The sequence below is a fragment of the Apus apus genome, chromosome 15 (assembly GCF_020740795.1).
Source record: "Apus apus isolate bApuApu2 chromosome 15, bApuApu2.pri.cur, whole genome shotgun sequence".
NCBI classification, from domain to species: Eukaryota; Metazoa; Chordata; class Aves; order Apodiformes; family Apodidae; genus Apus; species Apus apus.
In genome coordinates, this window is record NC_067296.1 from 15,208,248 (window position 1) to 15,233,503 (window position 25,256).

At 45.9% G+C, this 25,256-nt stretch overlaps 1 protein-coding gene across 2 annotated transcripts; it reads right to left on the reverse strand.

The window, feature by feature from the left end:
* Positions 1–4,029: 4,029 nt before the first annotated feature.
* Positions 4,030–25,162, reverse strand: RPRD1B (regulation of nuclear pre-mRNA domain containing 1B). Of its 2 annotated transcripts, XM_051632890.1 has the most exons (8): positions 24,909–25,162; positions 23,064–23,193; positions 22,398–22,531; positions 17,346–17,458; positions 15,426–15,552; positions 14,599–14,774; positions 7,780–7,835; positions 6,442–6,532 (listed from the first exon to the last, which is right to left on the reverse strand). In XM_051632890.1, the coding sequence occupies exons 1-7, from the start codon at positions 25,057–25,059 to the stop codon at positions 7,803–7,805; spliced, it is 864 nt and encodes a 287-aa protein (XP_051488850.1). In that variant the 5' UTR covers positions 25,060–25,162; the 3' UTR covers positions 6,442–6,532; positions 7,780–7,802. The 2 variants fall into 2 exon arrangements, with proteins under 2 accessions (XP_051488849.1, XP_051488850.1); XM_051632889.1 differs by lacking the exon at positions 7,780–7,835 and having other exon boundaries at positions 4,030–6,532.
* Between the last annotated feature and the right edge of the window lie 94 nt (positions 25,163–25,256).

Consider the following 25,256-nt stretch of genomic DNA (forward strand, 5'->3'; position numbering starts at 1 on the left):
TAGTTCGAAGCTGGGTCCTGATAAAATAAACATTAGCACAGCTATTTCTGAAGGTCACTCCCATCCATCTGAGGCTCGGCAGAGCAAGGCTGCTGCCAGGAGAAACGGGCTCGTGAGGCTCCAGAGGCTGCCTCCTGGCTGGGCTCTGGGGTCCACCTCTATGGGGCTGGTTTCTCTCCCATTATCCAACAACCACCCCCTGCTCCCAGCCCGTTTGAGGAGCCTGATTAATTACTTCAGGCACCTCTGCCAAGCCCACAGGTGTTTGCCCCACACACCCTCTTAGTCACCCTTTAAGGACTGCGGGAGCAGTACGACTGGTCTGGAGCCACCGTGGGGCAGAACAGGCACCATCAGCCACCACAGCCTGGGGACTCCCTCCCCACACACATCCCTGTGCCACCCTGTGCTGAACTGTGCCACGTCTGTGAGACTCTCTGGCACTCTTGCAATAAATTATAAGTTAAATATTTACAGCATCAACTGCACAGAGGATCTGTAATTCAGCATTAGCCCAAGTGCCGCAGCAAGGAGAGGCTGTTTGTGCAGCTCAGCTCGCCGGGGATGCTGACCTGCCAAAAAGTGGCTGCAAACTCATTTTAGAATTGAGGACCTTTAACTTACCTTCATTGATGGATCGAGACTAGAACAAAGTGCCATAAATCAGAGCACACAAAAGTCCAATTCCGTGGGATTTTCAAATCCCAGCACCTCTCCAAAACTCCCCCTCCTTCTCCTCACACACAAACATGTTTTTACACTCAACTGAACCAACTCACTGAGGCACCAGTCAGCAAGGAAAGGCACATCGTAACACCCTGCTGGCCAAAGCTCCCATGGGAAGCCAATCCCCCTTTTCCAAGACCATGGGAGGTGCAATAAACACCATGGAGACACTTCTTTCAGCGTGGCCACCGAGTCACAATTCCAACAGCTTCTGTGCTGCCTGACCCCTCCAGGCACCCCCAGGAGGGAGCAGCCCACCAGCCCAGCCCAGGGGCTTCAGTCCCACCCTGCCCCACTCCTGCCCAGGCTGGACTCCCACAGACAAACCAGTGAGGAGACTGGTAAGAGCCTGCCAGGTGCTTGCAGCAGAGGGGCATGGTGTCAGTCAACTGCTTGTCTCTTCCCAGATAGCAAAGACAAATCCTAAACCTGCTTGTGATTTATTCTGATCCTCACACTAATGCATCCCAGCAGCACCACAAGGTACCACAGTGCCCTGGCCAGGCTGCAACATCAGTCCCTGCACGGAGGGAAACAGGAGCACATGATTTGCAGTCAATCCTGAGCATCCAGGCTCATGGGGGCTGCCCAGGGCCTGTCCCTGGCTGCTGGCTGGGCACGGCTGTGCCCAAAGCCTTCCCTTACCTTGGATGAACATCTCCCTGCCAGGGCTGCATGGCAGGAATCCTCTCCCCTGGAGCTCCCCTGCCCACCCAGGGACAGGAGAGCAGTGTCCCCTGCAGCTTGCTGCCGCCTCTGGGCAGGGGATCTGAAGCACTTCTGCCACCAGGTTCCTCCCCAAACCCACAGCAGCCACAGCTCCACAGCCCCAGGAGATCTGGGGTTTCCTGCTGCTGCTGGCAGCGTGGCTGATCACAACTAAAGATCTGTCTGAAGATGCTCAATCTCCCAAGACAAATATTAAGTTTCCCTCACCCCAGAGCATTAGAAAAACTGAAGACACTTAGATGGTTTTAGGTGAGGAAAAATGTTTCCTAGTTAACTCTGCCAGAAATACATATGGCAGATTCAGGGAGAACACAACTGGGTGTCCTGTTAATACACAATTCTGCCTCCATTTTCTGGCCAGCAGAAAAGTAGCTCCAAAACCGTATTTGATGACTGCAGCAGGGGAGATGTTTGTCATCTGCTGTGTTGATTAGAGTGGCAGATGTCTCATCAACTCCCTGGAATGGCTGCCTTGCTGATCCATGTGGCAGAAGATGGGCAGTTCAGCAACAAGGAGATGCCAAGCACAGGACTTGGGGCATGTTCCACTGCTGCCCCCCTCCCCAGGTCAGGCCCACCTCCACACCCTCCCCCTCCCACCCTCTCCATCCCTGTACTGGGCATTTTAAAGCCAGGTGCATCTGGCTTTAAAATCCCCCCCCCCATCTATTTTCAATCTACTCTGCCTTCCAGCAGACTTTTCACACCATTCCTGCAAGTGGAAAAAGAGGACAAGGAGGAAGGGAAAGGCTGCAGCAGCTCTCTGGAAGACACAAAGGCATTTATGTTGTAATTCACACCCATTTCCTTCCAATCCTCTTTCCACAAGACCTTGCTTTCACAATATAATACCTTAAAGAAGCTTATTTGCTCCTGGGCTTGCTGGAGAAGCCCTGAGCAGGACCCTCCCCAGGGCTCCCATGGCCTGGCAGGTCCCCCTGCTCCTCCAGCCTCTTGCAGCAGCAGGAAGCTGCAAAATCCAAAACTGCAGGAATGTCAAACCTTTCCAAATCAGGTGCTGCTCAACCTAGCCAGCTTCCTTCTTCCCCCAACCCTCCCCACTGTCCAACCAGCCTCCTGCACTGTGAAGCCACCACAAAGCTTTCAGTTTGAGACTCTTGCTGTATTTTAACAGGAACATTTTTATCCCTCTGCTTCGTACACCACTGATGCAAACGTCACTTCCAATTTACTTGGCTATGGAGACAAGAATTTGCTCTCTAAGATGGTACAAAAACAACACTTCAGTGCTAACACTTTATCATTGCACTGCAGTAGCTGCCAAGGCTTCCAAAGCTTCCCAGTTCTCCTGGCTCACTGTCCTTGCTTGTTTATCCCAAAACCTCCAAAGCACGTCTAGTCCTCAGAAACTTGGTGGGCCCCAGCCTTACAAACTGTCACATAGATCAAACAGGGAAAAGGCAGCAGATTCCTGGCACTGCCCCAAAAGCACATGAAATCCCTGGCAAACAGGTGTCCCAGCCTCGCTCCACCACAGCCCCTCGTCTGCCGCGATGTTTCATGAGGTGCATTTTATACCTTTTCTGTTTAATCTTACAGATAAATGTACATCAAGTTTAGAACTGACCAGAGAACATATCAACACCTGGCCTGAGCTCTGAGTCTGTAGCACAGCACCAGCTGCAGTGGCAGGACACACCAGTGCAGTTCACTCACAGAAAGCTGCCCAGGTGTCAAGTGGTTTTCAGAGGCGTTTGCTTCAGTTCTTAAAAACAAGACAAAACAAAACACCTCAGATTCTCAAAGGCAAGAAAGGACAACCAGTACCTAGTCACATTTTATGCCTTTGAAAACCTCCCTCCAATTGCTACAAACACAATTCAAAGGTGGCTTTTCACTGGAGGGATCCCACCAGCCTCCCTCCTGCTCACCCAGGGCTGCACATCAACCCCCTATGCGCCCCTGTGAAAGCAGCACTAGGTACAGCCTCTTTGGAGGGAGATCTGTACATTGGTATAAAAATGCAAGCAGCCTTACAGATCCCTTCCAAGGCATATGAAACAATGACTATGTTTGCCCAAAGAGACCATTGCAGAGTGGTTAATTGGAGTGAAGAATCCCTGAGCGCACCCAAAACCTCTAAGAGGATGAACCCCAGGGGGAAGTGAAGACCCTCCCCCCTCTGAAGCAGAAAGGCCTCGAGATGCAGATCAGAGATCCTGCTGGAGCAGCAGCTCTTGATGCTTGTACTGGAAAGCCACGCTCCTGGCTTTCAGGTTTGGCTTATCTTTGTTTTCTTTAAGAATGTCAATTTACATGTTCCCCTTACAACCTAAATCAACGTATCAGTTAAGAAGCTGGTCTTCTGTACCTTGTGCCCCTCCAGCCAGGGGCTGGTGCAGGGGGGCATTTTTCATTTTTGTTCATTGCAGTAACAGCCCAAGAACACTGCACATTGATTTGGCTCCTAAGCTGTCAGGAAGGGGTGGCTGTGCCTCAACACAGTCCCATGAGACTCCACTGCTTCCCACTTCCAAGGGCAAAATCCCCCAACAAAACCCACGGTGTGCCAGGGCAACACCTCCCTGGTGGAATAAAGTAAAGTCACTACTATTCAATGACACCCTCTTTATTCAAAAATAGATATCTATGAGACATTTCAGAATATACTGCTGTCACAAATGACAGCCTATATGTCTAAATTAATTCCTAAATCAATTCATATACAGTTTTTAAGCTTTTGTTAAAAAAAGACACACCTTGGGGAAATCTGCTTAACCTTGAGAGAATGTCACCCAGTTCATCAGATGCCCTTTGCCCAAAAAGTAAACCAAATAAAATTAAAAACCACAAGACTTCATTTAAATTAAGCAAAATAAAACACACACATATATTTGGAAAAAAAACCAAACAAACAAAAACCAAAAACAAACAACCCAAAACATTTCAATTAAAAAAAAAAAAAAAGAGGACATACAACTCTCTCACAGAAGATCTGCCCAACAAACAGCGTGAGATGTCCACACATTTAGTCTACATTTTTTATGACAGCTTTTTTGTCCTACAATGGCTACACATTCAATCAATGGTCAAAGTAATTCTTGGTTAAAACAGCCCCAGGGTAACTCCATGAGCTGAGACAAGACAGAAAGGAGTCTTTTGGTTTGGGTCTTCAAGGTTTGGTGGGGTTTTGTTTTTCATTTTTGGCAAAAGCAAAGAGAATGTACAGTGCTTTATCTGAATAATGCTTGGACCATTAAAGGCTGCACAACCAAACCAATTAATGGAAAGAATAGTTCTGCCACTGGAAAATCTCCTGTGAACTAAAGAGAAAAACACATTTCTTGGCTGGGCAGGAAGGGTGCAAGGAGCTTTAAAAAAAGGACAAAAGGAAGTGTCAGTAAGAAAGGGATGTGAGCTTCTTAACAACATAATGACCAAAAAATGCTGTATGACTTGTTTTAACTGAATAGGCTACTGAATACCCTGTAAAATAAATTAATGAGGCTGCAGAACAAGCTTTGCATTTCTGTAGGTTTCCTCTCACGTCTTTGACAACAGCAGCTTAAGACTAGAGGGAGGCACAAACGCAGCACATCTAATTGCAGCCTCTGTTACAAAACCTGTACTGCCAGATCAAGTGTTTCCAGAAACTTAAAATGTTTTATAGTGAGAGGTGCTAAATTTAAAGAGAATTGTTATCCAAATTGGAATGGTTTTCAGTGATCAGAGTCCAGCTTGTTAGACCTAACACACAAACTGAAATGTAACTACATCCATAGCAGCTAAAACGTTAGCCAGCAACTGAATGGAATTATGAGCATTTTAAATTTGCTTTCTTTTCTTTTTCCTCACTTTTCCTGATTATAAAAATCAACTCACAATAATCCGTGACACAAAATTAAGTACATCCTTCTCATATCTACATGCATGGACATGGTACATGTGCATACAGAACATGTGCATATATAAGGGTCTATTTTCTATATAAATAAGCTTTTATACCACATTTAACTTCTGTTCATCAAACACCTTCACTAAAGCTACGGAGAGAATTTATAGAATAGTATTTTCAATGTAACCATCCTCAGAGCAGATCAGACAGTGCCTGTCCTTGGGATCTCACCAGCTGCCAAACCCATCCCAACCTCTCAGTCTTTTAAACCAAAGCTCCTGTGACCATCTAATTCTGTACAATGAAGAGGAAAAATGTGGTATAAATCTAAGGTAGATAGAACAAAATTTACTTCCACTCTCATGTAAGCAAAAGCCAGTTCTGCATTGCTCAGCAGAGTGTAAATTATGAAGCTCTCTCTAATTCACAAAGAAAAGCTGCTTATTTTTATTGCTTGTGGTGACTTTCAATTTATGTTTCAATAGGAACCATCTTCACGTCAGCCCCACCAGTGTGAGGAACTGCAGATTCCAGAAAATACTTCCCTGTACCATTGCTCAGAAGATGCCTCCTCCTTTCCCTGGCATGGCACAGTGCCTGCACACACACATCCCCACTCTACTTGCTGCTCTCAGAGATGAGGTTCAGAAACCAAACTAAACCAGACAAGACTTACTCAGAAATAATACAATACTTTTACAGAGAAAAACAATATATGCTCAACCTTTCTTTGAAAGCTTTCCAGGTAGCTATGTACATGATTCTCATACCTTTTGTGGGGGTAACAAGTGCTAAGAGCAAACAGCAACTAAAGAGTATGGAAAAATATGAGAAAAGTTTGCCTAGACAGACTATCCCCACTCCCTTCAGAGCTCACAAACACTCGCTCTTCCTCCTCCCCTCCCTGTGAGCCAGTGCACCCCAGAGAGGGGGAGCATCAGCAGCCAAGAGTTGAAAGCAGGGTCTGCAAGTTCCTTCCTATTGTAGAGCTTGGAAGACTGGGTTTCCAGTCAACACCAGAGTCTTCTTACTTCTGCTGGTAACAGTGGAAACTGGGGGACACCGTTTGTTCTAGTCTGTTGAGAACAGGTCACCAGCAGATGGCAGAGGAGCCAGACCTCCCGTGACATTGGGCAGCAGGGACAGGTCTGGAAGGCTCTGGATGTGGGATTTCAGCTCCTTGCGGACCTGGGTTACCCGAGCAAGCTTCTGTTTATATTCCTGAGGAAAAGAGACAAGAGAATGGAGATTAAGCACAGGTTAATTAACAGGGCTTTTACTTAAGCCAGGAGTATCTTCCAGGTGAAGGTGCTGAGGGGAGGTGGCCAGGCACTGGTTCTCTGAGCAGCCACTGGCATGATGCAGACCCTGCCATCACAGCCTTTGGCATCCTTAGGGGCCCACTAATCCTGCCCTCTGTTACTTTAACAGAATCTATGTCAAATGCTCCCAAACCTGTACCCGTTGGGCCCGGATGGAGTATTTGAGAGAGGAGTCCTTGCACAGCTGCTCTGTTCCTATGCACTTCCCCAGGCTGTGATTTGCAGCTGCTGCTGGAGGAGGGACACTGACAGAGCCTCCCTCAGACACCTCAGCTGGCCCAGATCTATTACTATGCTGCTAAAATGCTCATTTTCTTCAAGCTTGAGCAGTTTTGAATATTTAGACAATCCAATTTTCAAGTCATTAAATCAAAACCAAGTTCCTGTGCACTGTTTCCCAGCCCATGACAGCAACCCCAGCAGCTGCACCACGACTCTGGGTGTCAAACCCCACAGAAATACATGTGTGATCACTGCATCTCAACAAGACACCTCCACACTGGACTGAAACCACACAAAATACAGTCAATTAGATTTTCAGAATTTTACTGCAAAGGGAGGAAAACGGTACATTCCTGAAGAGGAAACCTGCAAGGTTTTTTTCCACAAATGAGGTTTGGATCGAGCACTAGAAGTGCAGTAAGAAACATCTATCCACCTGCAGAAATCTGCACTAGAGACACCAGGTAACAGGGCCTAGTATTTCACTGGAGAGAGAGGAAGAGTTTGGACCCTGAAACCAAAAGACAGACCAACACACATCTGAGTTCTCTGTTCTCAGTTGAAGACTGATGTTTATGTAATTTGCAAAGTTTTGTGATTCTAAACATCGATGTAGAAGACAGTTATTGAAGTAATAGAAAAACAGTAACACAATTTCTTTCAGAATGCAGCAGTCTTTACCCAGCCAAGCATGACATACTTTCATGGCATCTCCAGAATGCAGGAAACAATGAGCTTCCGAAAAAGCTCTGCTTCCTGCAGTCACTTGTGGTATTATCTTACTTTTAATTTCTTAATTATTTGGCAAAGAGAACAGTTTACCAGAGAACAAAAGATTATCTTTGAAGATCAAATAAAACTAGACACACATTTTATCAAAACATCTTTCTGAAGAGTTTACAACTTTAATCCAGTCTTTCTAACCTTCTCGGTGATGGAAATTCTCTTCACCTTCTCCAAGTATCAAAGCAGAGCAGTTCCTGCAGGGTTACAAGCAATGAGTTTACACCTTTTGTGTTTCATTACTTTGAATTAGAATAGTGAGAGCAGCAGTCAATTGCAACAGCTCAGAATACCCCTATGCCTGGAATGGCTCTATGAATATATTTCATAAATTTCCTGCCAGCACCAAATAAGAATGTCCTTTAACAGCCTATTTCAAACTGAAATCCTTTGATGAGGCTCAGTGAGCTAACACACCATCATAACCAAACACTTCTGTTAATGTACAGAGGATATATACTGAAATAACAGAGCTCAAACAAAGCTCTACCAGCTTCATAAACTGCAGTGAAATGTTCTGCAGCCTAGAGGAGCAAAACAAAAACTCAGGAGAAGGTGCACCCAAAAAAATTCAGATTGTGAGGATTTGTTGTGTTTTAATGGAAGACTCAGGATCAAAATAAGAATGCAGCCACATCCCCTGTCATACCATTTGGGGAAATACATACAGGGAAACGTGTCAGGAAAGTCACATTATGAGGACAGCAAATCAACCCAGGAAAACACACATTCCAAATGCTGACAGATAAAAGGTGGAAGAGGCTGGATTCAGAGTCTGCTTTTTGCCACCCCCAGAAACTGCCTTAAAAAAAATAAATCAAAAAAATCATAATACAGGCCATTGTCAGGGAGTGATGGATTACTATGCCAGGAAAGAAAGGGCAGCACCTTCTCCAGAATGCCAAACTCTGTCAAAAGTGAATATTGGCAGGTTTTTTTGCTGCAGTAGTTCTTTCTAGAGATAGGAAAGAAGTCAAGAAGGGCAAGGCAGCTGGCAAGCCCTCCAAGCCTGATAAATGGGTAGAAGGTGGAAATTCCAAGCATAGGCCAAGAAAATACCTCAAATACCACTTGAACTGCTAATTCTTTTCAATTTGAACAGAGACTTGTGTACATGTACGATGACAAAGAAAAACAATCAAATCACTCACTTTGAGAACCACATCTGCTCAATTCTAAGGAATTCTACCCTACTGGCAGGTCAGTGCAAGCCTTCACTAGTGCACACTAGAGCTTTTGTTAAAGCAGTGAGGCCTGAATCCTGTCTGTTAAATAAAAAAAAAACAATTTTAAAAAAGAGAGGAAACAAACCACTCACAAGGAAAAGGCAGCAAGAGCCTCGAACCATTAAGAACTTCTGGCTCAGAAAAACATCAGTAAGTTGAGGAATGTAAATGGCATTCGGAGGCAGCCATCAGGAAGGGAGCTTTCCTAGAAGGGATGGACACTTCCTGGAGAGCTCCAACACACACAGGCTGGGTCAGGGCACTGTCTCCTGCAGGCTTAACACTTCCCACCTGCCCTGGTGCCCACTGTGCTGACTGGTGTTCAGGAACACACCTCAGCTCCAGGTGGGAATACACACAAGTGGAGATGCACAACCCTCTTCCAGGCTCAGGGGCTCTCCCCACAATCCAGGCTGTGTCCATGCTCTGCAAGGCAGGGCTCTGGAAGCAATTTACACCATTGTTCAGGTGGCCCATCCCATGCTGAAACTGCTCCTTGCAGAATTCTGCATAAGGTGGCTCCACTCTGTAAAGCTGAAAATTCTGAAGTGCACTTAAAAGAAACACTGCTGTCTGAGGTCTGAGTTTGTACTCGTGTGCCTAGCTAACTGCCTCGCTGCATAGTTGGCTTTCATCAAGATTTATAGTATTTGGATGCTATTTGCTTCTTTTAGACTCCTTTAAGCACTCCTTTAGACTGCTTTAAGCAGGAGTTTCAGGAGGATACAGAAAAAGCTGGTGCTGTGCCATACAAATGCTTCTGCTCATCAAGATTCCCTGTCAGTGTGCAGCATTCTGCACCCACAGTGGCAGAGTCTGACACTCAGTTCTTGAAAGAAATTAAACACCACCAAAGGCTTCTGACAGAGGTGTTCCATCCAAAGGAAGCCTAGCTAAACATCATAGACCTGACAGCAACCAACGTGACAGGGAACCCATCCCCAGGCTGCTGCCTGCCTTGCTTCCCAAGCTACACCCACATGGGCTCCATTTTCCTGCAGCTCAGCACCTCACTGGACTCTGTCCCCCCCCGTGGGGTAACGTGCCCTAGGACCTCACAGCCATTGCACCTATTGAAAACATCTCATTAATGAGACAGGAAGACCAGTCACTTTCTGTTCTGATGGGCTTTAGCTTGAGCCAGATGTAGGGAAGTAAAGGACCACACAAATCAAGGAAAAAAAAAACAACACAAATTTGAGAAGAGAACATAGTGAAGCCAGAGGTTTGGCAGTGAGATGTTTGTATGGTCATCTGAAATCTCTATTTCAAACATTAAATACACAACACTTATAGAGCAGGTGGATTAGGTATTCCTTAGCTTTTGCTGCTAACTTAACCTCTCTAAAGTACTTTTAAAACACACCCATTAAGACATGTTAGAAGAATTTCACAGTGACACTGTATTTATAAGAAATGATCGATGTGAAGGGTGTTAGGAAAAAATTACCCCAAATTAACTGCTTTCTAAAGCAAGGAGAATCACGTTGTTGCTCAGTGAGTATCAGAACAGCACACATAAGCCCTCATCTTACATCCTGACAGAACACTCAGATACAGCCCATCAAGATTAGGACAGTAAGGGGCGTTTCTGTTTGTTGTTTTTTTTTTTTCTTGGATAATGAAGAACAACCCCAAGGCTGTTCTGTACTATGCACACAAGCTGTATGTACTACAGTATGTTCCTCATGTCACCTTTTACAAAGGCAGGCACAGAAGATACTTGGAGGGCAGGAGAAGAACTCAGCATCACTGACTGCAAATCAAAACAAATATTGTGAATGCACATTCTCCTCTCTAATTTTTTTTGCTTCTTCTCCCTGTTAGATTAAAATAACTCTCCTGCCACTTACTCCACATTTTCTGTTGTCTGTAGGTATTTCAGATACCCATAAAGCTGCCACATAATGTCCTATTTTCTGCACTACTTCCACTTGGTTCTAGTCCCATCTATTTAGTCAACTTCATTTTACAGTCACCTGGAACACCAACAAGGCAATGGTCTCCCAGGTACCTCCCCCCTGCCTTTCAGCTTTACACAAATTGATTCCCTGGATTTTTTCCACTTGCCTGCCACACAGTCAGAGTGCACCAACTTCAAAACACAATCCTTCCCCTTGAAGTTCTGCAGACTCAGGAGCTGAAGGACAAAAGCCCTCCCCAGCTGGTTGTGCTCAGTGATTGTAACAGGGCAGTCATGGCCAAAAATAACACAAAGCAGAGAACTTTCATGGGAAGTTAAATGCTCATGAGAGATGAAGACACCTTATCTCATTCCTATGGAAACACCAGGTCTTGTTTCTATGCCTGTGTGAAAATGGATTTTATTTCCTGACACCTACTACTCTGGAAGTCCTGGCTGACCTCTGAGCCAGGCCATGGAGGACCATGCAGCAGCTGCAGGATTAAGCTCACAACAACTACCTGAGATGAAGCACTGCTTAAAAAGAAATCCAGCATTCAGATGTTGAACTGCCTTTTCCACTGTACTTTTCAGTAAGTTAACCTAAGGACTATTTACCCCTAAAAATATTTGCCTTGCCCTAGGCTGCTCAGCACCAGCTTTGGTGCAGCTGATGTTGCTTTGCAGCAGGTTGTCAGAACTAGAGAAATTCTACCTTCTCCTTCTAAACACTTTTAGACTACCATCAAAATATCACAATGCCCCAGGCCTGGACAAAGCAATCCTAAACATTACACTTCCTGGTTTTAGAACTGCTGCCCTAAAAGCAGAGCTTGTCCATACGTTGTGATCTGCAGGCTCTGTGCCAGCTTTCTCCCTTCAAATCTCCAGTGCCTCTCAGCCCCTGGGTGCTCCAGTCCCTGCTCACACCAACATGTATCAATGCTGACTGTAATTAATTATCTAAAGCCACCTTCCTCAGGATATTGTCCCTTAATTAAACAGCTTTTCTGCAACTGAGGACAAGAGTACTGTGTTGCAGGACTTTGACATTGCCAAGTATTTTGAGCATCAGCCCACTAGACATAAATACACTGAGTTTCTGTCTATGTTTGGAGAATTTGCTGTGTTTCAGGAGGGACAGCATTAATAGGATTAGTAAACAACTGCAGCTCTTTAGACTGCAAAAGCTGCTTTTCAAAAGCTGTAGATTAGCTGCTTTCATTGCTATCAGAGTGAAAGACTTTGATTTGTGAATAAATAAAATGCAAAAAATATCAAGAATTATTTCCAAATTGGACATTTCTACATCTTGAAGCAAAGCCCTGTGTCAATAAACTCCCTTCCCCAACTAGCAGCTTTGGCTACATTAGTACAGAAAAGTAAACAATTCATCTTCTAGCTAAAACCATCTCATCTGAGGGTCAGGAAGATGACTTCACAACAGAAAAAAAATTTACAGGCAATAGTACCAACGATTCTGGAAACACACCTTAAGAGAGCAAAGCATACAATGAGAAGATATGCAAGATTAGATTATTTTCTTATTTCAGTCCTTGCCTGAGTAAATATTTTTGTTTTTTTAATACATTCTTAATTGCTACAAGAACCTCAGATCCTTCTATTAAAATGCTCGTGGGCACTACAAAGAGAAATGCAGGCTTAGCAACATCAAAGGCTCAAACAAAACTGATAAGCAGATGTGGCCTGCCATATCTGCAACCAACATCTTCCACTATTTATTAACCCTCCACAACTCCACAACAATGGAATGCTTTCATCAGGCAACACCCCTTGGCTGAGATTTGACACCAACATGAACGGTTCCTTCATGTTCAGTAAGAGCTGGAGTGGCATTTCCTGCAAGTCATTTTAGATTTCTACAGAACTAAAGCCACCTGGCTTTGTCAGCAGCATGAAAAGCTGCTCACCCAAACGGATATTTAAGAAGATGCAGATATTTAGTGAGATCATTCTTTAGTTTACAGCGCATCAAATAACGTGTTTATACTGGATGGAAGGCAAAAAACCTGTCCTGTTGCCCTCAGCAGGATTATTCCTACCCACAAAGCAGCTCAGCCAGTGAACCAGTTATTTTTCAGGATTGCATTTCTGCCCCTGCCAGAGTAACTATTTTCAAGTAACATTCCTTACCTAAAGGATATTTTCCAAACCAAAAAACAACACAATTGTCACAAAATTTCAGCTAATGCATTAGAGACTAATGTTGTCATTGTGAATTTCTTGATTTCACAGTCTTAAACTGACTCAAATTTATGGATTTTTGGGGGCTTCTTAAAACATTCCTGTGCAGCATTTTTGCTACCTATTCCTTGTTGTTTTTTTTTTTTAAAGTAACCAGCAATATGTCTATAATTTATGTATTTTTATATATACACACACACACGTCTCTACTAGACAGGTGTCCTTGTTTCAGCACAGACAAAAAACCGACCCAGTACTTCCTCTAGTATCCAGCAAATAAGTCAGATGCCAAACAGAATGCGTTTTATAGCATCCTTCATTTCCATGTCTGAAAGTGCTTTTTAATGATTCAGTCATAAGACAGATGTTATCCTTGAAGAAATTCAAGCTAAACAAGCAAACAGAATTATTAACTATCCACTCTAATTCCAAATGTAGAATCAGCACTTGTCTGGCTGATCTGGGAAAAAAGTCGCTCTGAAAAAGCAGCAAGTTCAGTCACAAGACATTGAGAAACACCAGCATAAACACACATGACAAAGAAAACACTCAGAATTATTTTTTTCTCTAAACAGTGTTGTCTAGCTGTCAGAGGATGGGGTTCATCATGACAGTGAATAGCCTGCAATTGCTAGAGTACAGTCTCCTTCCAGAAGACCTTGTACTCTAGAGCAACCCTGTCCCCCAGCAGCAGCTGCTCATCACAACCAGCAGCCCACAGTGCCCAGGAAGCCCTTCACGTGCCGCCAAGGGGCAGTTTAGCAGATGGCAGTGACACACAACCACCAGCACTAATTAAACCTCCCCACTAGTCCCAAGATGTGGTGCTGAAAGAACATACTCCAAGAAAGAGCACTTCAACTCAAGGGCTTGGCTGCTGCAGCCCCTGTGCTCGCCCACAAGCAGGTGGGGCTCAGGCCCCGTTGTGGGGTCACAATGTACAGGTCCTGCCCTCCCTGCCCACGGGAGCTGGGCAGGAAACTACCACCATCCTTTGGAATCAGCCCCATTTACAATTCATCACCAAAGTTGTAGGGAAGAGTGGCTGTTGAGGACGGACACCAGGAGATTGTGGTTAAATTGCATCCCCCTATCAAGTAGGAACTGGGGAGGCAGAGGAGATGACCCTTTTCCATAAGGAAAAGAATAACAAAAGGACAACTAATAAAAACCCCCACCTAATTATGGCAAAGGAAGGTTGATTCTTTTGAAATTGTAGATTTCACAAAAAAACCTGAAGAAACTTGGTTAGGTGAGCCTATTTTTACTTAAGAAGTATGGAGTTCTGGACCTTCCATGTCACAGAATCACAGAATTGTTCTGGTTGGAACATTGAGTCCAACCATAACCCAACTCTGCCAAGTCCAATGCTTGAACCATGTTCCCAAGCACCACATCTACACATCTCAAACACCTCCAGGGATGGAGACATGTCCTCGTGTATTAAAACACACCAGCCTGAATGAACATCAGAACAGATCTGCCCTCTCCAGGCTTCTCACACCACTCTCCTACCCATTTTGCTCCAAACCTGAAGATAATGCCTGGAAACCACCTCCCCTAAGAGAAACACAGATGAGGAATCAAGCAGGAGGGTCTGGTGAGACCCATGCAACCAGTACTCACTTCGAGCTTCTTCTCCTTCTCCGTCAGCACGTCCTTCTGGTTCTGGGTGTACTCGATCAGCATGCGCGCCAGCTGCCGCCGGTCCTCCAGCTCGGCCGCCAGCCGCCCGTTGTACTCGGCCAGCAGCAGACACGCCTCGTCCACCGTCTTCGACAGGCGCTCGGCGGCCTCCTTGTCTGCGTGCAAAGGGGGGGATTCAGAGGACAAAGTCTAACACTTCCTGTCCTTGACACGAGGGCTGCCATTCACCGGGCACAGGCACTAGAACAGCACATTCACAGGCTTCTGGCTCGGCAGGAAAATCAGTTCCTGTCGCAGGGGATGCGCAGGAACCCGGCAGGACCAACAACCCACCAAGGGCACTTTTCAGACACTGACATGATGGACTGCATTTTGTCCTCCCAGAGATGTCAGTGCCTAGGGGAGTGGGAGGACATAAATCTGTGAAGTCAGCCTCCATAAACAGGTTAATTAAGCTAAAAGTTTAGGCTCTACTTTCAGAACTCAGCTACCCAGATCAGCTGCTCTTCACATTCAAACATGGTGTGCACTTTTTAATTGCTATTTCTCTGAATAACTCCTAAGGTATCAGCACAGGTAAACCTATGAACTGCATACTAGTCTCCACAGCTGTACACTGTAAGAATATATTATAAAGGACTGAATAAATGACAGTTCACAATAAGTTCCAAATTAAAACCACTTCAGGAACAAGGGCACAAAAGCAGGAACTCACTCCAACACCCATTGTGATTATTTAAAGAAAAAATCCTTTCATTTCCAAGTAATTCTTTGGACCCATGCTCATTCATCTTCCAGTTCCATACCTGTAATTTTCTCCAGTAATGAAACATCTTGAACTTCCTGAGGCAGGGAGGCGATTTTTTGCCGCACGGTTGCATCTCCTGATGCTGCATTTTCCAGGTCTTGGAGGGCTTTGATCAGATCCTCAGTCTACAAGACAAGGTGGCTAACATCAAACCCAGGGAACTTTTATGCCATTTCCTGTGGATGTGGCCACAGCACTGACCTCAGAAATAAACCATTTTTGAAGTATTTTCTTTGAGTACTTTTTAAACTGTTGCTTCCCAACACAGAGTACTCACTGAGTTCTAAATATCCCAGTGTTTAGGAACTTAGACATAGTTACAGTAGGATCATCTTTTTCAAGACTCTAGCAGAAAACTCCCCATGCCAATTAAGAGAAGTGATCACTTAACACATTTAAGTACATAAGCACACCAGTCTGAGAAACAACCACCAGCCCTTTGTTTTGCACCAAACCAGGACTCTCCCTTTAGCTGAGTATCCCTGACACTTTCTCTTGCACTAGCAGCTGCACACGTGCACCTTTTGTTCCCTTCCAGAAGTGCATTCTGACAGAGGAAAAAAGAGACAAAACCAAATTCGTGTCAATTCAAACTAAATTGTGCCAGATTTTCACTGTTATAAGATACAGAATTCCATAACTGGTGACCTATCACAGGCTTTGGTGACAATGAAAGCTATCCCTGTCACAGCAAGCTTTAGGTGGTCCTGATTTTGGGAAGCCTCTGCTGTCCTTACTGAGCCCAGCTGGCTCCTTGGAAGCACACTGCCCCCTGAATTATACTGGGCCCCACCGAGCCCCTCGGCTCCAGCCCTCAGCTGGCTTTAGTGCAGCCAGGAAAAATGTCAGCTTCTATCAATACACCCAAAATGTACCCTAGCTGAAAGATGTGGGTGAGGACAGGCTTAACAGGACCTCCCCTGACACACCATGTTTCCTCACTGTTGAAAAAAAGGTTAAAAAAATTAGAAAAAGAGACTCCCTGAACAGGAAGAAAAAGTGGGTTTTCTTGTTCTTTGTTTTAAAAAACACTGACATTTTAATGGGAGGTTTCTGAAACTGGAACACTAGCACTGTGAACACCACCACTAAACTATGTCTCACTTGTTCAAAAACTAATAAAAGCACTGAAAAAGTAAAATAAATATTTTTTTAATCTGAAAAACAAAGAAGTCCATTATCTAATATTTACAACTTCTTTGTAAACTGCTCATGATTTCCAACAGTAACAAACACAACGATTATCATCAAGAGAAACCATAAGCTGGAAGGCATCTGGGGGTAAAAACAACAATTCACTTTCTTCCTTGACAACTGTTATTTATTTAGATGTTTCAACGTTTACAGTCCACTAGATGTATTGTACATCTTTTTATCCTTTTCAAATGGACAATGGTTTAATATATGTTCATTTTGTGGCCTTAAACGGTCAGAATGATCCTCTATTTCATTCCTACTATTTCCACACCATTAACACGTCAGCCTCCAAAAAAAAGTCTTCTGAGCTGGTTTTCCTAACAGCCTCACACAAAGCTATCAAAGGTTAAGCTTTGCAATAGCTCACGGGGAGAGACGGCCAACAAAAAAATAATTAAGATTCCCCTGTGTTGCAACCTGGGGTTTGAGAGATTACACACTGATCTTGGCAAGAATTTTAAATACTGCTTGTTGTCTAGCAGTCCTTCAAGACCCTTTACTGGTGGTGCCCCTCAGACCTTGGTGGAGTACCTGAAATCCCCCAGAGGTGGCACAGTGTTTCAGTACGATAAAAGAGTCTGTTCCATTTCACATGGACTCCTTAAGCCCCAAGGGAAGGTCCCCACTAGAAGCATTTTTCACTTGTTGGCAGCTCCACCTTGTGGCTGTCCCACACAGGAGGTGGCTCCAGAACAACTCCCCTCGCAACCCCCTCACCTACCAGCAGGGGCCCAGCACTGGGGTCTTGGGGCGAGTAACTCCCGGGGTAATCATCATCTTCCTCCTCTTGGATTTGCTGAAAAGTCCGCTTTAAAGACTTCTTCTCCTCTGCAACTGAGGAGACACACAAGCAAATCATTTGGATCTGCCCACCTTCACTATCTCTACTTCAAAGTAACTCTACCAGATGCTTTGATGAATAAACTCTCTGAAGAGGATGCTCACAGTTGGACTCTAAGGTGGCACCATATTCCATACACTCACATGCAAAACAGCAATGAAAGGTTGATTTTCCCCAGACAAGAACCCCTGTACATGCAAGGAAAGGACAGAGTCTTCATGTCAGCAGTATGTGCTGCATCCATCTCTGTGCCTCTGACATTGAAAGGAGGAAAGGCAAGAAACGTTTTAATTTGCCAATAAATGCCAGGTCTTCAACCCTGCTCAGGTCCTCTGGCTAACACCATGCACTCAGGTAAGAATTTCTACCTGCAGAAATGAAGCATTGATGCTAGGACACATGAGGACAGAAGAGTTTCAAGTTATCTTTCTGCACCAAGTAGATACACACTGTGGTCCCCAAATTAACTAAATAACTGCTGGTTATTCAACATTCCACTCTTCCATCAAAATAAAGACTTCAGGGCAGCTCTGTAGAACTGAAACTCTAAGACGTGACAGCAACAATAGCAACAGGCAGAGCAGGTAACATGTGACGGTTCAGAGAAGGATTTCATGAAAGGCAGCGTTGGCTGAGGGAACCTCAGTGCAGCATCCCTCAGCTCAAAAGGGACCAGTTTATTTAATAAGTCAGAAGTTTTAATGCAGCCTTTGACTAAGGTACAGAGCCTTCAGAGAAAAGCAGGTTATTCTTCAGACTTGCCACCAAAATTAGTAAGAGTCAGGGTAATTTGTAAGAAAGCTTGGACAGGGCCTTGAGAAGATCTCTGTCATGGAATCAAGTCTTGCCGACAATCATGGAGATACGGGAAGGAGCCTGTCTATACTTCCATTCACAGGAAAATCCAACATCACTCTTGATTCAAAATGAAATCAGTCACAAGGAGGCACACAGCAAGGTCTGTCCTTAAATGCAGAACTTTGTGCTGGGACATGTCTGATAAAGCTTCATTTTAATGGCAAGTCATTGGTGCGTACATCCTGCCGGTGGGGGAAAAGCTGAAAGGCTTTTGGGAGACAGACACAAACATCTCTGCTGGAGAACATATGAACTTCATGGAAGGCAAAGCAGCCCATGGAACAGTTATCCTAAACCCTGTGAATTTCTGATGTGTGCTAGAGCAAAGTTATCTAGGCTGGGAAAAGGTACAGTCTAAGTTTTGTATGTAACTGGTGTAAGAGAGTACTTCATCATCTGACTCCAGTCAGGTAAAATACCAGATCAACAAGAAAAACATCTGATACCCGCTCAGGTCTGCAAAAGACAGGAGCTAAAGATGGAGCTCTGCAGAGGACAAAGTGGCCAAAAAGCATTGACAGCTACACAGCCCAACACAACACACTGGTGTGTACTTCTCATGCAGTAATTAACCTCCAAAGGACAAACACGCCAATTAACAGCAGCAGGCAGGGCTGCAGACACAGCAGGGAAAATGGAAAGGACTGGGACTCAGATTGCTGGAGAACCATTCCCTGCCTGCTGCCAGCTGGTCCAGCCTGAGACACAGCATTACACTTGCCCTAACACAGATGATCCAGAACTCATTGCATTTTCTGTCTGAGCAGGACAAAGTGAGCTGGACTGGAAAGACTGAAGAAGGTAAGTGCATGAACATCTGCAGCTCTTCACTTTGCTCTGTTTTTACAGTGGGTTTATGTGTGGGGTTCTTTAATCTCAAGGCAATATAAAATTATCTTCTCTCAGGAGGACTTGGTTGCATTCATCTCCACACTCAAGCAGCAGCCACTCCACGTGGTCAGGAGCTTAGTAACAAGGCCAGTGCCATCCTGGGGTGCACTAAGAACAGTGTGTCCAGCAGGTCAAGGGAGGTTCTCTCCTCCCTCTACTCTGCCCTGGTGAGATCACATCTGGAGTGTTGTGTCCAGTTCTGGGCTTCCCCGTACAAAAGGGACAGGGATTTACTGGAGAGAGTCCAACAGAGGCTACAGGGATGATTAAGGGACTGGAAAACCTGTTGATGAGGACAGGCTGAGAGACCTGGGGCTGTTTAGTCTAGAGAAGACTGAGAGGGGAACCTTATTAATAACTATAAATATCTGAAGGGTGGGTGTCAAGGAGGGGCCAGTCTCTGTTCAGTGGTGCCCTGTGACAGGACAAGGGGCAATGGATGCAAACTACAGCACAGGAAGTTCCATCCCAACATGAGGAAAAACTTCTTTACTGTGAGGGTGACAGAACAGACTGCCCAGAGAGGTTGTGGAGTCTCCTCTGGAAACTTTCAAAACCCCTCAATGTGTTTCTGAGTGACCTGCCCTGGATTCTGTGGTGGTCCTGCTCTGGCAGGGGGGCTGGACTCAATGATCTCTAGAGGTCCCTCCCAACCCTGACCATTCCGTGATTCTCATTGGAGGAAACTGCACAAAGGGTTCAGGTTTTTTTTCAAAACAAACTGTCCTTAATTCAGATGAGGATTTATCAGTCTCAGCACAGCTGCAACACATGCCTTTTCTGACAGTTGAACACACAAGTGTGTGATAAGCTGCATGAGCAGAAACTCCTGTTGGCAGGGCTACCATCCTCAACCTGCACCAGAAAAAACAAGCCTTGCATAACTGTAACTACAACTCTAACTAATCTTCGGTAGATTCAGGTGCCAAGCAACGGGGGTTCAGCAATTTGTGCAAGATCCAAGTAAACTTATATGAAAGGCACTTTGGGAAAGTGATTTAGGACAAAACATTGAATACAACAACAACAAACAGCTTTCCTAAAGGAACTAGAAGACCATCACAAAACACCAGAAGAACAAAACAAGAAGAATGTAAAGGTCCTGTGTACCCTCCACCTCTTCCAGCCCTTTGTTCTTGGAGGGTAGGTTACTCACAATTAAGTTCTCATGACAACACACATTTATTGGTAGCTTCTCCTAGGTCAAACATAACTGGAGCTGATCTGTTCCAAAATTATACCCAAGCCCATTCCCAGATACCTTTATAGAAGTGTCCCTGCCTGCTTTTCTGAGGGTGTTCTCCACATTCCAACATGGCTCCCACCTCTTGCAATAGCATTTCCAACACCAACACAACCAGAGTGGGGGGTGGCAGCCTAGTCCTGTCACCTGGTGACACTCCTACATCACAGCACATTCAAGGACTTTCTTCAACTGCTTATTATGAAGACAATTAAAAGAAAGTATCAGCTATATAGGTTATATTACCTAAAGGATTTTACACCAACCCTCTACAGACCTAGTTTTCCCAGGCTTTAAGATAAGTGGGTGATTCTTCTCAACTGCTTGTAAAAAGAAATGTTCCAATCAAAATGAGATTAATGAGAAAGCAAACACAAGCTTAATGAATACATTTAGAGTTAAAACAATATAAGATGTCAGTATTCCAAAGCTCATTTCCATGTATATGCCATTTTCCTTAAGGAACTGACAAACTAACATCTGGCAGTAAGCTGTAGCACTGAGGAAGTAAAAAACAGGGAACAAAATGCTTAGAAAGAGCCAGAACTCTTTCCCCTCCAACCCCTGAAGGGAAAGCTTCATTATTTCTGCCATCAACTCTGTTCCATGGCAGGAACTGAGCACGTGCCACCGACTGAGCTGCCACCTTCCAGAAGGCACACGAGAAGCACCATATCCACAGTCATGGAAGGACTTGACTGTTCAAAGATGCTACATTAAAATTTCCAATGACGCAGACAAAAATCAAATGAAAACAAGCAAGTAGCAGTTCTTGATACATTTGTATTTCTGTTTCCCTCAACAAGGGTCTGTTATCCTTCAGAAGGTGTCTGATTTTGTATAAACGGTTTTAAGTTGAGAAGGCAACAGTAGCAGGACTGACTGACACCATCAGCCAGGGGACAATAAGGCTGAGCAGGGCAGGTTCCCACTTCACCAGGACACCCCAGCTGTGCTCCTGGGACACACGGCACCATTTTGTTCAGATTAACAGTGAACTCTCCTGAAACATTTATCCAGCAGCTTCAAACCATCAGTTGATCAGTTCAACAGGAATCCAGGCATGTTAATTCTGTCCTTTCGTGACAAACAGGTGTTTTCTACATTGTACCCAGACAACAGCAAAACCCCAACACCAGCTATTTCACACAGAGCCTGTGCACCTTCCAGTCTCCCCTCAGAGCAGAGACGCCCTCTGTCCTGGCAGGGAAGAGTCATCCCCTTCTGTCAGGTCAGCTGGTGTCCCAGTGTTCGGGGAAAAAATGGCAATACCTTCTGACTGTCACACTTGAATTCTGGTGAGTGGGAAGGGCCCTGGTGTCAGCTGCTACAGCCCCATCCAGGCCTTCTTTGTGTTGCAGCAGACAGAGCCAGAGCTGGGTGCTGTTACAAGCTGAGCTGCTGGTTGGGGTTAAACCACAACATCCCCCAATGACATCAGATAGGGTAAGAGACCAGACCAGCTCCTGGGCATACATTCCAGCCTCCAATTATTACAAACTACTTGCTGAATCACAATAAAATATGCCACCTATGCAAAAGAAAAAAATTAATGTGAGAAGGAAAGCACTGACAACATTGAATAACCCCTTGTAATCACCCAGCTGGGCACTCTCACAGACTTAGAGTGGGACAACTTTAACTTGCCAGGTGGACACAACAGCTCCCTGCAGCCTCTGCCCCCACATCAAACAGCAGCCCTGGGGTGCTCTGTCTGCCCACAGAACCAGATGTTACCTTAACTTTGACCTCCTGCCAGCCACAAGTTACAAGGCAACACACCTGCAAACTGGAACTGCAAGCTCAACCAAAGCCAGAGCTCTCTGATGATAGCCCTGGAGAAGCTCCATGACCAGCTCTGGCAGGAGCCTCAGGGCAGGAGCCCAGAGCCCAGCTCCTCACAGCCCAGCAAAGCAACAACAGAAGCAACAAACTCTTACCTTTCGTCTGGGGGCTGCTGGAGTCTTCCATGGAAAGCTTCAGCTGCTGAATGAACTCACTGCCATACACACTCCTCTCCTGCCAGATGTTGAGCAGTCGTTCCAAGGGCTTTTTGCAGCCCTCATCTGCTTCTCTGTTCAAAGGTTAGAAAATAATTATAATTCAGCTGAAAAACACTCCTTATGTTTTCAGAGAGCATATTCCAAACCAGCAGCTGCATCCATTTCAAGATCTGCACGTTTGGAAAGAATCTTTCTCATATTGTCTGAGACAAACTGTGCAAAATACATTTGGGGCCAATTTTCTCCTTTTATTGGAACAAATATTTGCCTGCAAGTGCCCCACATTCCCATCCCAAAGTAAAGCAAGGAATGTTTTGAAGGAAAAAACCTGCTGTAGTTCAGAATTGGCAGGACCAATTTTGGACCAGGGGCCCAAAATATCAGCTTTAAAGTCTTCTGACAGGGGTGAAGGGCCATTCATGATGGGACTTTAATAAACAGTCACAACCATTCAGTTTCACCACCCATGCTGGTAAAGCTACAAGGGCACAAGCATCCCTGAGGATAAAACAAACAAACAAAAAACCAAAACATAATGGAATTCAACTTTGTGTAACAAGAACACAAATCTCTAGAGAGCTGTAGAAACACACAGCAACATACCTGGCAACATGAGAAAAAGCATCCACAAGAACAGATTCAAATTCCCTAGTAAATTCAGGACCTTTCCTCTTGCTGTTCTGAATGACATCGTTTGCTAAATACAGGAAAGTGAGTTTCCTACTCGATTTTGCTGGGAAAGGAAAAACAAAACAAAACAAAACAAAAAACAAAAAGAGAGTTTGCATTTATTTCTCACTTAGTTCACCTGGAACCATTAACATGGTTTTAAAAATTGTTTTTGGCTCCTTAGCCTCCAAAACAATCTCAACATCTTCCCATGTCACCAAGGCAAATGGGAGGCCTCCAAATCAGGTCCTTCCCCATCTCTTTCCTTCTACTCAGGCATTTTCTAATTAATTTATAAAATAAATATGAGCTTAATACTTTTTGCAAACAGTGCAAATACTTAATGCTTTTTGCACACACTGACACCTCCACTCTGAGGAAAGCTGCCTAAGGAATAAACTTTACAAACACGATTAAAACAAGCTGTTCTACCAACAAGTGAAGTAACAACAGACTTGTTTTTCATTAATTAACCTCAGGAAAAAAAACCTTGGTATAGAACCACTTCATTCAGAACAGAGTGACACTGCAGGAGGAAGCCACTGTGGAGACTCAAGTATTCTTCCAGACAATTCTGTGCCAAAGTGACATGAGGTTTCTTCCACACACCACTCTTCCCATCTTGACACCCTCAGTTTCTATTTTCCAGGGGCTGTGGCAGGTGCTGTCTCCAGCACACACTGGCTGCCAACACACAGGTGACAGGAAACACGAGCACTTCTCTACTCAGCAGGACAAAGCAGATCTTCCAAAAATTCACACTTAACCTGCTGTCCATGGCAACTCCAGTGATCCCATGGAGGACACCAGCTAGAACCTCATCAGCACCATCCACTACCCAGGGCAGAGGTGACACTGGCTGGTTCCACTGCTGGCCCTGGGGACAGGGCATAAGCCCTGGCACTGGCCACCCCTCAGACTTGGTATGAGGTTAGAATCAGAGAATGGTTTGGGTTGGAAGGGACGTTAAAGCCCATCCAGTTCCAACCCCCTGCAAGGGCAGGGACACCTCCCACCAGCCCAGGCTGCTCCAAGCCCCATCCAACCTGCCCTTCAACACTGCCAGGGATGGGGCAGCCACAGCTTCCCTGGGCAACCTGGGCCAGGGTCTCACCACCGTCACAGCAAAGAATTTCTTCCAACTATTTCATCTAAATCTCCCCTCTTTCTGCTTAAAACCGCCCCCTCTCCTATCACTACATGCCCCTGTGAAAAGCCCCTCCCCAGCTTTCTCACGTGCCCTGTTCAGGTACCAATTACAAAAAGTTAAATTCAGTTAAGTTATTCTGCAAGGAAAGAAAGCACAAAGTGTTTCTGGACGATACCACCAAACAGTCTTCATCCGTCTCTACCGCCGCTTTGCTTTGCTTGTCTCCGAACCCCCCAGAGCAGCTCCACACTGCACCAGTACCACGGACCCAAAGCAAAACTTAAAAGCACGATCTGGAAGCTGACGAGCGGCCCAGCAGCTCCCGGCAGCTCCCGGCAGCTCCCACCCCCGCGCTGCCCGCCCAGCCCCGGCCCCTCGCCCCCCGATCACCATCTCGCTCCCCCCGCGCCCGGCGGGACACGCGCGCCCGGCAGCTCGCGCGCCGGCCTCCCTGCGGCCCGTACCCAGCAGCCGGGGCAGCGGGAGGAGGGCGGGCGGGCACCGGGACCCGCCGCTCCCGCCTCACACGGCTCGGGGGGCCCCGGGCCCGCCGCGAGGAGCGCGCGACCCCGCGGCCCCGGGAGCTGCCGCCCGGCCCCGCAGCGCCCCGGGAGACGATCCCGCCGTACCTTTGCGGAGCTCCCGGTGCCAGACGGAGACGATGGGCCCTGCGTGCTTGCGGTGGTGGATGAGCCACAGCGAGAGCGTCTGCACGCTCTGCTGGGAGTTGCTCAGCTCCGACAGCTTCTTCTCCAGCGCCGACTCCGAGAAGGAGGACATGGCGGCGGGGCAGCCCGCCGGGCCTGCTCCGCCCGCGGGGAGGGCGCGAGGCCGCCGCGCCGACACCGCCCGCCCCGCCACAAGATGGCCGCCCGGCCCCGGCCCGCCGCGCGGGGCAAAGGGCAGCGTCCTACGGATCGCCGGAGGGCGCGCGGCGGACGGCAGGTGTCCCGCGCATGCGCGTTGCGCGCCGGCGC

Bases quoted from the DNA above. Each gene is read 5' to 3' on its own strand.
- RPRD1B (XM_051632889.1), bottom strand. From the start codon at position 25,059: ATGTCCTCCTTCTCGGAGTCGGCGCTGGAGAAGAAGCTGTCGGAGCTG. The intron at 22,532-23,063 runs GTATGTTGCTGT...ACCTTTGAACAG, and splicing joins GCTTTTTCTCATGTTGCCAG to AGAAGCAGATGAGGGCTGCA. The intron at 15,553-17,345 runs GTAGGTGAGGGG...CTTGTCTTGTAG, and splicing joins CCAGTGCTGGGCCCCTGCTG to ACTGAGGATCTGATCAAAGC.